The sequence below is a fragment of the Pelodiscus sinensis genome, chromosome 5 (assembly GCF_052426305.1).
Source record: "Pelodiscus sinensis isolate ZL-2025 chromosome 5, ASM5242630v1, whole genome shotgun sequence".
Classification (NCBI taxonomy): domain Eukaryota; kingdom Metazoa; phylum Chordata; order Testudines; family Trionychidae; genus Pelodiscus; species Pelodiscus sinensis.
This window is the reverse complement of record NC_143056.1, coordinates 56,024,020-56,038,535: the sequence shown is the minus strand read 5'-3', so window position 1 is coordinate 56,038,535 and position 14,516 is coordinate 56,024,020. Positions and strand designations below refer to the sequence as shown.

Genomic DNA, 14,516 nt, shown 5'->3' with positions numbered 1-14,516 from the left:
ATATGCTTTACAGATAATTTCTTCATTTCAGAGTCAGTAGAGTTTGTTACAGACTTTCATGCATTTCTTAAACCTATTTCAGAAATAGCCCTGTCACCATTTGTTTCAGTAATGTACAGAATAATGGAAATTGACATTTTTTATATAAAAGCAAAAAGTGTATCACTTTTATAAAAGACTAGATTTTCATTTCTCAATCAAATTTGAATTTGATCACTTCAGGGCTTACTATGTAGCATGCTTTTAAGCAATGGTCCCAGTGGTTGCAGGCTCTATCACCTAATAATTGACCATGACAGGAGTTATATGTCCAAAGCCAACGGGTAAAGAGAATACCATATGTCAGGGTCAATTATAAGGTGGAAGGCCTTGCAACAAAAAAGACTGCTCTGATTAGATCATGGTGTTGTCAAGAGAGTTGACACTTCAGTATTATTTTAAAAGGGCACTGTCACAGGATCCCCCACCAGAAACGTCAATATTAGGCTATATGTCCTACATTGGGCTCTTCCCTATGCCATCTAATTTAAAGTTCTATTAAACATTCAGCGTTGCATTCTATTTGGCTTCTTTTTGCAGCAAGAAAAAATCCTTTCTTTATTTTCTATGTTTCAGAGCTACACTTCTCTTCCCTGCTAATGAGGTCAAAACAACTCTGTAATTAATGAACTGCTTCTCCCTTGAATATTCTACTTATAAGAGGATACCATCTTAAATGTCATGCAGTCAAAAAGAGTTTGAATTATTTGGACAGCCAAATTTAGACAAGATAAGAAATACAGAATAGAGCAAAACCACTAGTAACAGATATTTAGAAGCTATTTCATGATAAAGACAGCGTATTGCAAAGAAAAATAAAACATTTCTAAAGGACTTTATATTCATTCACCATCACCCCTCAGCATGCCTTATACTTGTAAAGGCCCAGTTTTGTCAAACTGTAATTTCAACATATCCAGAGGAAGAGGTTAGGCGTTCTGCCTGTTATGAAGTGAAAGAACAGGGAAATTACTCAGTGACTGGCAGTTAATGGTACTTCATAAAGCTTCTTAATTAAATAGACAAAAAGCACATTTTCTTTCCAGAACTAAACCCTAAAATGGAGCAGGAAGCATTTCCCTGCACTTTAAAAGCTGCTTTAGGTTTTAATTGTGGCAGGAAAAATTCTGCCCTTTGTTACATAGGAGAAATCCCATTGCCTTCAGCAGAACTTCAAGGCTATTCCATGTCTCAGTGCAACAGTGTCCCATTGCCAACTACCCTAAAGAAAAACACATCATCTTAGTTTTGGGACTTGGTAAGTAAATGAAGGAAGTGGTGATTTTCAAAAACTCTGTTCTAAAATGTAAATACACCTCTAATGTTATGTCTACTCCATATATGCTGTATTCTGATATTAATTTGGGATCTTAAACAGAAAATCTTCTCTTAATTAAGAACTTCAGTGGTCCACCTTTCCCTGTCAATCATTGGATAACTGGTCTTTTTCTAATAGATACCACAGCTCTGTTATGCAAAAAGTGACTGTTCCTCAGAATAGATTATTAAGATATTTTTGGATCTTATTTAAGAGCAAATTTAATTAACCATGGACACTGCTATTGCTCTTCCAATTCTCTGACAGATTTCTCCTAGTAATCCATTGTTAGATTTTCCAACTTTACAGAATGAGAAGTATGAGAAAGAAGCAGTAAAGCATTGTAATTGCTCCCCTTCAAAATGCCACATGAGATTCCTTGTGAAGGAATAAAGGCTTTAGTGAACTCTGTTGTCAAGGTTGCCACAGCATGTCAGGTGTGTGGGTGGAGAGTGACTCATCTGGGGCTACTGTAAATCCTCCCATGATTCAAATACTCAGGAGGAGAATACCATTCACAAGCTCTTCCTCTACCAACCACACGTGCTGAAGGAAGATCTTTTTCTACCATTAGAGACAGTTTCCCAGAAGTTGCTGTAACATATGGGGGAGAGAGGGAGAGAAATTCCTTCTGGGTTGATCTCAGTGATATAAATGAAACATAACATTTTACTGTTTTGTTTTCAGTAACCTCCTCATGTGAGTGCCAAGTAGAGAGTCAGAAAATGAAAACGAATTTTGCTTTTTATCACATATAAACTGTAGGCTGGAATTACATTAAGGCTGCTTTATACTCTGGCAAATCTATTCCAACTTACATTTGAGCTGGATATAGTCCCCATATACAGGAAATGTAAAGGAAGCTTAAAGCCACATTTATTCCCTGTATGCCCTGGAGCAGAAGTGGAGTAACTGAAAATCAGTCTCTATCACAGTTATGAAATACAGCCATTATTTTCTAAAGGGTTTGGCTAGTATGGACCAGATCCACTCCACTAGCAATCTGTTCTAATTTGAAAGTATTTTTAAAAATCAAATGTATTAAATTATGTAGGAAAATTTTCCAATTGTACTTCTGTTTTATTTTTAAAAAATTCCGTTGCTCGTTAAAAATTTATACTAAGTATCTGCTACCTGATTTTAAGAGTCAATTATTGTTTATTTTATTCATATGAATATAATAAACACTTTAGTCTTCACAGAATGAAAGTCAAAGGGAACCACTCACATAAGTAAAGTTTGATTCTACAACTTCTTACCCAGCCATCCTCTCTGCCTCTACTCCTATGCTTACCAAATGAAACTTACTCTTAATTAAGGCTCTGTATTGTTACCCTTGGTTGAGATTACACTTCTGACTCTCAAATGAAAGGGCTGAGTAGATAATAACTAGAGTTACATATTTTTTGAGAGAATATATAATGAACTGCAGCAGACCTGGCAGATGGAAAATAGCAGTGTTATATCAGGGAAATATTAATGGAGCCTTGGAGGAAGAAGTGCACTTTAGAACAATATTCTTTTATGGTCTTGGAATGATACAGTGTTTAGAACACAGTTGTTTCAAGGAATTTGTATTATGAAGCTATCTGCTTAAAGCAACTGATTGTATGGGTTCCCCAGTTTTTCAAAGAGGCAGAATAATTTATGTACATGATTTCTTAGACATTTCGTACTCTGTTGCTAAGCTCTTTAAGACAACAGATTTTAAATGTTCACAGCTACTAGTTGAATTTCTTTATTATCATAAACATAAATAAAAACATATTTCTAACAACGTTCAAAGAATACAAATGTAGAGGTATGATAAAATAACCAGTTTTTACAATAAAAATAAAGTACTTTGGTGCTACATGCTTTATAGGTCTTTAGGGGAGGGGCTATTTCCCATCAACTGAGATTATGCATTATTGTTTCATTTAATTTGGTAATTCCACCTAAAATCGCTGCAATACCCTGGATTTACAGTTTTAATTCAAAATAGGCCTGCATTCCCCTTTTCACTTAAAAAAAAGGTAAACAGTTCTAAGAGTCACTAGCATTTCATATCCAAGTCATCTGATTGAGATCATTTACATTGTTTTGAATAGTCTCAGAGGGGTAGCTGTGGTTTGTTTGTTTGTTTTTGTTAGTCTCAAGGTGCCACAGGACTAATTTTTTTAAAAAGTTGTTTTTATTGTTTTGAACAGTAAAAGAAAGAATTTCTAAGAACAAATGTTATAAAAATGCTATAATAATGCATGATCATAAAATTAAAGAAAAATCTTACTGTTTTGTAAATGGTATCAGTAAAATAAAGGGTTTTGTCTAATGAACTGGTATCTATGATGGTCTGAGCATACATCAAGGTTATTTTTTAAAACAATAAATTTGATATTGGATTTTTCTTACAGGCATATATAAAATATATGCATTTTAATGTGCTGTTTCAGTTCATACTATATTGGGGACCCAAATCCAGCAAAATACTGGAATGATTGTGTCCACTGTGTAGAGTATAAAGTCCTGAAAGACTTCCCATTTTCCAATGTTGCTATTAATGGTGTTTATAATATTTTAGACTTCTCTGTATTTAAAATGGAGAATTATTTAAAATATGGTGATTTTCTTTTAAATGGTTAAATGTGATAAATGTAAGATTTTAGGGCATCCTAAGCTGTACATATTTATTCCAAATAGAATAAAATTTGACAACAACCCTTTTTATAGTTTACCTATCTTTCACAATCATTTACTGCAGCTTTCTCAAATATTTAATCTTTTACAAAAGTTTAAATTAAGGCAGCGATTAGTAATTTCATATATTATCAATTTCAGAGCTGTGTATAACTGCCATCTTTCATTTTATACTTACAGGTTTTTGTGATCGCTTCTACATAAAACAAACATTTTGACTTTAATTCTATCATGTTCTATACATTTTCCTAAAATATTACATTTGTCTTCCTAGGCCCTACTGAATTGATTCTGGCATATTGAAACATTATATTGCAGTTTTATTTTTGATCTAGGAGGTTTTTTTTAACCTTTCCCCCATATTGGCACTTCTTTCCCCCCATCGTATCAGGATATAACCAGGGATGCTTTCCAATTTAGGAAGATGGGAGGGACAGAGTACCTGTGACTCTGACATTTGTTTATAACATCAGGTTGATAACCATCATTCTACGTTGATTCCTGAATGATATTTCATATTTAGGCCCTGTTCCTACAAATTACAATGTGCACAGTGGAGAGTTGCACTCTATGGAACCCCAGAATAGACCTGATATAGTTTCTTGCAGTTTCTCTTTATTTTTAACAGTAATGCTAACAATGTACATAAACTATGTAGCTTTATGCCATGTTGCCACCTCCCTTTTTGTAGGCTGCTATGAGGACTCCTGCACAAATTACACCAGTCCCAAGGGATCCTCTAATTTATCACAAGTGTTATGATATTTGGTATTGTCTTAAAGACTCAGCTGCTGAAGTGGTGGGGCTACATATGAATTTTTAAAAAAGAAGATTACAAGTCCTTGTGACTGTGGTAAAAAAATGAAAATATATAGTCCAATGTCTCAAAAAACAAACTAATTAGTTTTTAAAATTCCATTAATTTTAAGCCAATGTCATGACTTTGGGGAGTCTAACTCATAGTTTTTAATTGCTTGGGAATACTGGGATATACATCATGTTCTACAGCTCAGAAATACAAATGCAAAGTGCTCCAACCACTCCTCACAACACAGCACTGTTCTGGAGGCCATGCATGAGGATTGAATAGGAGTGTGTGATGTTGGGCTAATGTTAACTCTTCACTGCTGGAAAGACCCCGTGGAGCCATTCCATCTCTCTTATGGTGCTAAACCAGCAAACAGAACCTAGAGCAGGAAACAAATTAAGTTAGGTTTATCTTAGGTCTCATGTCACTTGGACCGTATGGAGGCCACCAAATGAGTTATGATGCTCTGTCCTGTGCTAAATCGGGGATGTTATCATCTATCATCATATTATAGGTCTTCTGATGGAGTTCTTTTCCATCCTTTTTTCACTGGGTTAAAATCAAAGATGATTCTCAGTGAATTTGATGGGCATTTGGCACAGACCCTTGCTTATCAGATTGATTTTTGTAAGCTGTAAATCAGGTTGATCCAAGGCAATGTTTGCCAACCATTTAGGATTGACCTGCAGTCTCCTGGAATCAGCATCAATCTCCCAGAGACTATGGAAAGCAATACTGGAGATTGTAATACGATATTTTAAGAAAATGACATTATGTCACATTGGGAAAAAAAGCTACCGGAATAGCTTCAGGCAGAGTTGGCAACCCTATCCATGCAAACACATATATGGCTTTCATAGTAATTAGGTTCAAGTGGAGGGTTACTAGCTCCTACAACCCTAATCCTAGGTCCAACAGGAAGACATGAGAATGCTGAGGAGGGCAGCACCAATCAGATAAGGTTGGAGCTAGCCTGTTCAGTGCAGATGCAGCCAGGATACCTACTGGCAACTGTGAAACTGGCACAATCCCATAAGTGAAACTTCTTGAACAAATGCCTCTTCCAACCAGGAAATGGAATACACACTGAATCTTTCTCCTGATTCAGCATATGCAGACATTTTTCTTCATCTTCCAGAACCTCAGGTGCATAGGGCATCCACTAGCTTCTGTCACTTATTGTGGTCTTGTGCTGGTCTGCTCAGGCTTCTAAGGGTGTGTCTACACTGAACCCTACGTCAAAATAAAATACACAATTTTATCTATGCAAATTGCATATCTTATTTTTATGTTATTTTGAAATAGTTTATTTTGAAATTTGGTGTGTCCCCCAATGGTCCATACTGGGACCAATCCAATTCAACCTATTTATAAATGATCTGGAGAAAGGGGTTAACTGTGAGATGGCAAAATTTGCATATAATACAAAACTGCTCAAGATAGTTAGGACCAAAGCAGACTGTGAGGATTTTCAAAAATCTCACCTAACTAAGTGATTGGGCAACAAAATGGCAAATGAAGTGTTATGTTGATAAATGTAAAGTAATGCACATTGGAAAAAGTAATCCCAGCTATTCATACAATATGATGGGGACTAATTTGACCAGTTATCAATGCAGAGTCCCTTCTCTCTTATCTCATCACAACTTGCTTTACTTAAGAGCCTTTTGTGAGGGACCTCGTTAAAGGCTTTCTCAAAATCTAAGTGCACTCTATCTACTGGATCCCCCTTGTCCACATGCTTGTTGATCCTCTCAAAGAACTGTAGTAGATTAGTAAGGCAGGATTTCCCTTTACAGAAACCATGTTAACTTTTCCCCAATAAATTACGATAATTGATGTGTCTGAATTTTATTCTTTACTATAGTTTCAACTAATTTGCCCAGTACTGACATTAGACTGTAATTCCAGGATCACCTCTAGAACCCTTTTTAAATATTTGTGACACTTTAGCTATCTTCTAGTCATTACTGATCTGATCTTGAGCAAGGGAATTTTCAGTACAGAGGATTTCTTATGGTTTTGACCAATGCCAGTCATATTCTTTGCCTGGAGTTCTTTTTCAAGCTTGATGCATATAAATATGGTTCCCAGTGTTTTATTTTTTTAGTAAGATTCTGTTTACATAGTGATGTTAACAGTCTGATGCACAATGAGCCTTATTTTTTATTCTTTATTCAGAGGTCTGTATATGGTTAACAACCACCATCTCTACCCTTAGGACATGTTGGGTAGATCTGGGTACGGTCATAGATGGCTAAAACATACGGTGACTATATTTCCCTATCCTGAAAATGGGACACCTACTAAAATTACTCATATTCCAGTGAGTTCAATGGCAATCAATTGTTGCAGTACAAACATTCAAATTAACATCAAACTGATTGAACCCATTAAAAAGAAATACTGTGCAGCTGGCACAAGACAAACACACCTCTTCCAGTACCTGATGGTGCCCCAAAGCACCATGGGGGGGTCATGCAGGAACATGTGTCTCCTCCCCATTTCTGCCAGGTTTCACACCAGAATGTGGCCAGAAGTAGCCTTCCAGAACTGTGCAGGTGGGAAAGGGACATGAGCTACTTCCACCCAACTTTTCTTTCACTCTCCACCCCCCCCCCCCCCCCCAATACACACACACTCTAAGTTGGAAGCAGCTTGGCCCTTTCTGGTCACACAGTGAAAAAAAAGCAGCTAACAACTATAGGCTGCAGATGGCCACCAACATAATTCAGCAAATTCCTGTTCCCCTAGCTACAGCATGGGCAAGAAGGTGTTAAGCTCTAAGGAGGCATTGTGCATCAGGGCCCAGAGAACTTGACTGCAGAGGTTTCAGCAAGCTAAGTCAAAAAGGGGGCTCAGCAGGAGACGGTGCCTAGGAACAGCACCTGGAACAGCAGATGCCCCACCAGCAGGGAGATAGAGAACCAGTGAGACTGAGGGGTTAGGGGTAGGGTTGCCCCAGGTCTTTTGGTCAGCAACCATTTTGTGCTGGCAGCCGTGTGAACCAGGTAAGCATGGGGGCTGGGGTCGGGGGACTGGAGGTGTTGGGGGCCAGAGGGAGGCTCGGGCGGAGGTGGGGGAGGCTGGACGCTGTGTGTTTGTGGGGTTGCCAGGTGCCCAGAATTTTCACCTCCTGGCTGGGAAAAAAATTCAGAGAATACAGGACATCTCAGGTGTCTGGTATTCTCTGAATTTTTTTTACCGGGCAGGAGCTGAAAATACTGGACTGTCCGGGTGAATATCGGACACCTGGCAACCCTAGTTGGGGGTAAAGGGCCACAGCAGGTAGAGGGAAGGAGAGAGCATGTAAATGGGTGATGGGTGTACAGCAGAAAAGACATGTAATGAGAAGACATGGCCACTGCCTGGTGTCTGCCCACACTCTCCAGCCACCACAGGTCACAGTGCACAGGTCACAGTACACCAGCTGGAAATGGGACAAGGCTCGGCTGCTGAGCACTGGCATCATTGGTGCCCACTAGCCTACTTGGGGAAAGGCTTTGCTTTCCCAAATCGTCAGACAGGACCCCGCACTGCACACATTCTGCTTCCCAGAATGCTTGCTGTAGGCATTCTGAGGGTGGAGTGTTGCTGCCCCCACCACCTGCCCTCCCTGTGTTCCAGGGGCCAGGGAGGCTCTCCTCCTCTTCTCTCTTCCCCTCCCTGTGTTGGGGAGCAGGGCCTCAGCAGAGGGGTGGGATTGTGAGTGGAGTTGGGGGCCTGCCTCCCCCAGCACTAGTTGCACTGAGTGCCCACGGTTGGCATGCAGCTAGGGTTGCACTAACAAACTAGTAGGGAAAATGGCCTTCTCCCCTCCACAAGCCTTGCACACCTACTCCCATCATCAGATACAGAACCTATCCCCACTCACCAGTGGCAGGAGGTGGCTGGTGAGCAGCAGTGATCTGGCCAGGCCGGCAGCAGGACCCGCCATATTGGCAGGGGAACAGAAAATACAGGACATTTTGCCCATTTCTGACAATAAGTCAGGACATATGCAGGAAGGCTAAAAAAGAGACTGTCCTTTTAAAAATGGGACGTCTGGTCATCCTACTAAAACAACTAAAACTGAGTGTAAGACATTGTCTGCTTTTAGTTACACATTTGCAACTTTGTTGACTTTATACTAGCATTGACAAAGAATTTATTAGCATTGACAAAGAATTTGGATCTGGGTCTGAATTCCAATAAATTTATAATCAGTGTTACAATTGATTCTCTACAACCCTGGTCCCCAACCTTTTGGGGCTGCCGCATGCCCGGGGGCGGGGCCGCTCATGCGCTGCACGTCCAGGGTGGGGCCGCACATGCGTCGCTTGTCTGGGGCGGGGCCACGCATGCACCACGCGTCTGGGGGCAGGGCCACGCCTGTGCCATGCACCCAGGGCCGTCGCTGCGTATGCGCTGCACACCCGGGGCACAAGAATGGCTTGGGCCGGCCCTGGTCACTCAGCGGGTGCACATAAATGCCCCCACGGGTGCCATGGCACCCGCAGGCACTGCGTTGGGGACCACTGCAATAATGGGAATGGGTTGCAAAGTCTGAATCCAAATCTGCAGATGAATGTGCTTAGTTTCAGGATGTGCATGTTATTGTTTTTGAAATGTTGGCAACACTGTTACTCAACATGTGAGTACAGTTGTACTCTGTTGTCCATCACTTTTTAAAACGACACTAACTCCCCCATTTCAACTACCGACCCTGCTATCCTTAATCTGCAACAGAGACCAGCACCAGTAAACCACATTGCACTCTTCAGAACGATTCCCACAAAAGCTTGAACTGTCTCTGCACTTGGAAAGGGCTTTTCCACTCTAGGTCTGTTGAACATGAGTGAAACAAACCACCCTCGTTACTTTCAAAGCAGTGGGTGAAACTTGTCAGGTGGCAGATAATCTTTCTACTGGGCCACTTCTGTTGGCGCCCAGGACAAGAGAGGCCAGGACATCATTGCCAGTAATAACAACCGTATTGTCAGAGGGAAAACAGGTTCCTGTAAGCCGGGGGAGCACGCAGTGCAGCTGAGAGATGACTCAGTCACACGCTGCGAACGCCCCCGCATCAGCCCCAGCTGCTCTCGTATAGGCGGCCAGCGAGCTGCCTGCGTTTCAGCCCTCGCTGCGCCGCCCTACTCTGCAGCACGGCTCGAGCCGCAGGGGTCTGGCGCAGGGAGAGCGGCGCGAGTCGCCTCTGCCCCTACTAGACCTTCGGCTCAGGCAGCCTCGGGGCCGCTCTGGGCGGGTCTGGCCCGCGACGGAGCCGGGGCGGGCGGCAGAGGCGCGCGCGCGTGTAAAGGCCGGCGCGTGTCTCAGGAAGGCGGAGGCCGGCTGCAGCCTGTAGTAGCGCCCGCGTGTCTCAGCCTTCCCCTTAGTGTCAGCCCAGCGCGGGGGGTGCGAGCAGCATGAGAGTAGTGGCCTTAATCAGGTAACGTGGCCGTTGGGGGGGCTGCCCTGCTGCACAGACCGAGCTACATATCATGCACTTGCGGGATTATGCAGCGCCCAGGCCGGGGCTGCTACCCCGCAGCCGCGCCCTAGGGATTCCCACCACCCTTCACACTGCCCCCCTATGCTCCTGCTCGTGCATTTCCTGCCCTCCGCTCTCCCCACGCACAGCAAGGAGTTTTAAACAGGTTTGTGCTCTGCTGCCCCCTCTGCCTCTGTTGGCTGCATCTGCCTAGTGGGTGAGGGGTGTAACTGTATGCGTAGGAGGAGGCCTTTAACAACTGCTTTCCTGCCTCTGCCCTCGGTGAACGTTGAACATCCTCCCCGTTTAAAAAAAATGAATAAAAGTCCTTCCTTCTAGCATCACTCTCCCCTGCCTTTTGTGATGTCCCTGGTGTTGTCAATGGCCGCCCACCACCCCAGAGGCAGCTGCATTTTGCAGATAACCTGTAATTTGTACATAACACGTTTTAGAGGAAAAGTGCAGTATAAATGTGAGCTGCTGAGTTGTTTTTTCTGCCTAATCTCACTGGTGTGGAGGGAGTCTCACTCGTTTTCAATTGATTTTTCAGGTTTTTTTCCTTTCCAAGTATTTCCCTCTTATGAATAGTTTTACAAATGTGTGGTTCAATGAGATATTTGCTCTCACTCATTTTGAAAAAGCTTATTTATGTATTCAGATCATTAGCACATGAGCCATAAACAAAAACTTAGGCCCCTGGTCCTAAAATCATACCAAAATACATTCTCCTGATTAAAATCTACTTTGTTCTTTCCCCGCAGTTTTTGAAATTATTAGTTATTTTATTTGAACATTTCTTATTTTAATACTGGAATGGTATGATATTTAAAAACCTGAATAAATTAGCCAATATACTAAATGAGTCCTTTTGTTGCTGAAAAGAAAAATTATAAGAAACAATTGCATTTTAAGACATGCCAGATTGGAAACCCAAGATTCCCCAATCTGTATCACAGATACAATATGGACAGAAAGAAAACATGTTTTTTTTTTAAAAATGTCGTCCCAGGAACATGCCTCAGTGTGGCAAGCAGTGTGCAAGAATTATTTCTTGTTTCTTGCTTGCAACACTCCTGAAGTGATGTTTGGTTTAGTTTGCTGCAACAATGTTACATTGTTGACTCATAGTTAACTTATGATCCACTATGTCCACCTGTTCTTTCTGTAGTACTCCTTCCTAGGCAGTCATTTCCCATTTTTTATTTGTGTAACTGACCTTTCCTTATATACAGATGGATAAAGTATAGAAGGAAAGGATGTTATCTTGATTATATGAATCTTTCTCACTTGATTTAGTAGTACAGTCAGTTATGGTCAGTGTAGAGCAGGGTGTTGTGTGTGTATAGATCAGGGCATGGGAACTCAAGCACAACTGCAAGGCTACCTTACTAGGATCCTTTTGTCAGCTCCAGCACAGGGATCATGCTTGACTTGGGACTGATTGCAGGAAGGGTGTATTGAAGGGTGGGGTAGGAGCTGAAGGCTAGTGATGTGAATGGTTAAGTGGTAAGCCTTGAGGGCGGGGGGCTGGACTCGATGACCTCTCGAGGTCCCTTCCAGTCCTATGATTCTATGATTTAAGCATCAACCTTACTTGGTGATGTTTACTGGTTACAGCTAACTAGCAATCTGGATGGGCTGGAGTAGCCCCACCTGCAGAGTCCCCAGCCTGGCTTGAGTAGCCCCTGCCCATGGCAGGCTCAGTGTGGCTGGAGCAGCCGATGGTGCTGCAGTTGGGGGATACCCCAACCTGGCCAGAGTAGACCCCGCCTAGCTGGAGTGGGCTCTCCTGCCTGCTCGCATTTAATTGATTAACTGGTTAAACATAACATTTAACCGGTTAACTGATTAAATGGAGTTTTACATCCTTACCAATGCACAACAAAATTCTTCCCCCACCCACCTCCTCTGGAGAGCTGTGCAGCAGCTGGAGGGGGGTTTGTGCTCCAGCATCCAGGATAAATAGGGGTTCCATGGTGGCATACATCCAAACCAGAAAGCATGACCTCAGTAGTGGTGAACAAGCCAAAACTCACTCCACTCATGGTTGGAAAATCTTAGAGGGATCACTGATGCTTACTGCAGACATTTAGGATCCTAGAGGGAACTGGGGACAGGCTGCCATAACAAGAAAGCTCTGGATGGGGTCATACTTCCCCTGAAAGTACAGGTATTCAGCTTAGGAGTCATCCTGAACCATTTTTTAACATTTGAGAACCAAATTTCCTTGGTGGCCAGTAGTGCTTTTGGGCAACTTCGACTGATCCGCCAGCTGCGACCCTTCCTGAAGAAGAATGACCTGGCTCTTGTACATTTCAAAGGAGGAATGTGGGACTCTGCGTGCAGCCTGGGGCCAGTGGGAAGTCACGCTGACTCTGGGCTCCATGAGGCTGCTTACTCTTTGAAATGCACAAGAGCCCCCAGGGGTTCTTGTGCATTTCAAAGCAGAAGCACCCGTGTGGAGCCTGGAGTCAGCGCGACTTCCTGCTGGCCCTGGGCTGCATGCACCATGTCAGCTTTCAAATATATAAGAGTCCCTCATGGAGCCTGGGGTCAATGGGGGACTCAGAGTCCTCTGCTGATCCTGGGCTCTGTGCAGCATTCCCCGGGACTTGGAATCAGCTGGGGACTGCCCAGCTGACCCCAGGCTCTGTGCGCTTTGAAATGCTGTGCTGGAGCCTGGGATCGGCTAGGGAGTCCCTAGCTGACTCTGGGTTCTGTGGAAATGCCTGAGGGAGACCGGAGTCAGCAAGGGGTGTTCCCTGCTGATTCCAGATTCAATGTGATGCTGCCTCTTTTAAATACTGTAGCGGTGTTTGAAGGGGGCAGCCCTGCACAGAGCCTAGGATCAGCTGTGTGGCGCTGCCCCTTTAAAAAGCCACCATGGCATTTTAAAGCGGCAGCACCGCACGGAGCCTGGGTACGGGCTTTGTGTGGCGCTGCTGCTTTGAAGTACCCTCTTTCCCCACCCACTTTGCTGCCCCTATTTGATAGAGGCAACAAAGGGGCGTAGTCGATTAGTCCTTAACATTCTTACTGTTCCCCTCTTCCTGAGGTGTTTTAGCAAGTTTTATGCCCCCCCTTTATTTTATTCATATCTATCTATCATTTTAAAAAATTAAATGTTTTGTAAGCTGCCTCGAATATTTTAAATAGAGAAGTGAGGTAAAAATATTTCAAATAAATAAATACATACATACATACATAAATGGTCTGTGCAGAAGCCAGGATTTGGGAGGACATGGGGGTCTTAAGGTCACCATAGCCATCCCACCTTGGGGCATTGAGTTCTGTGCTGTGGCTCTTAGAGGTACAGGACAGACCCTCCTCTCTAGTTATGGTGCAGTGATGATCAATTTGAAGATAACCATTCAGGCTATGTCTAGACTGGCATGATTTTGCGGAAATACTTTTAACGGAAAAGTTTTTCCATTAAGAGTATTTCCACAAAAGAGCATCTAGATTGGCAAGGATGCTTTTGCGCAAAAAGTGCTTTTGCGCAAAAGCATCCGTGCCAATCTAGACGTGCTTTTGTGCAAGTAATCTCCGATGGCCATTTTAGCCATGGGGCTTTCTTGTGCAAAAAATTAAGGTGCTTGTTTACACTGGCCCTCTTGCGCAAGTATTCTTGCGCAAGAAGGCTTATCCCTGAGCGAGAGTGTCAAAGTATTTGCGCAAGAAGCACTGAATTCTTACATTAGAACGTCAGTGCTCTTGCGCAAATTCAAGCGGCCAGTGTAGACAGCTGGCAAGTTTTTGCGCAAAAGCTATTGCTTTTGCGCAAAATCTTGCCAGTCTAGATGCACCCTTAAAGTATAGTACTCTATACATCAGATAGCTTTTGTCTTGTTATTGAAGTCTTAAACAAATGTTAAGTAATAATATAAGTGTTATGCCATTACATTCAGTGGCAATGGGGAGTCAACCTTTGTCATGTTGACAGAGAATTATTTTACCTTTTGAATGTTGGAGTTTTAATTTTAAAATTTATTTTGCACTTTATTTTATTTTAAATATATTAAATCAGCACCTAAATAAAAACCAGGGACCTGTTATGTTGATTTCTGTAAAATTTGGTCCATCATTATATGCAGGTGCACAACCAGAGGCCAGGTTGTTGCTGCTGCTTTTCAGTCAGTACTTTGACGGGGAAAGACACTGCACTCTGTCCGTAATCCTCTGAGCAAAAGAGAGCCCCTTTTCAA

The 14,516-nt window shown here is 42.5% G+C and overlaps 1 protein-coding gene across 3 annotated transcripts in view; it reads left to right on the top strand.

The window, feature by feature from the left end:
- The first annotated feature begins 9,978 nt into the window (after positions 1–9,978).
- Positions 9,979–14,516, top strand: part of DPH6 (diphthamine biosynthesis 6) — a 349,028-nt gene continuing 344,490 nt past the window's right edge. Inside the window, exon 1 of one of the 3 annotated variants that reach the window (XM_075927014.2) lies at positions 9,979–10,269. In XM_075927014.2, the coding sequence (XP_075783129.1) occupies positions 10,247–10,269 (23 nt within the window). In that variant the 5' untranslated portion in view covers positions 9,979–10,246. The remainder of the gene's footprint in view (positions 10,270–14,516) is intronic. The other 2 variants (XM_075927013.2, XM_075927012.2) reach the window with 2 other exon arrangements.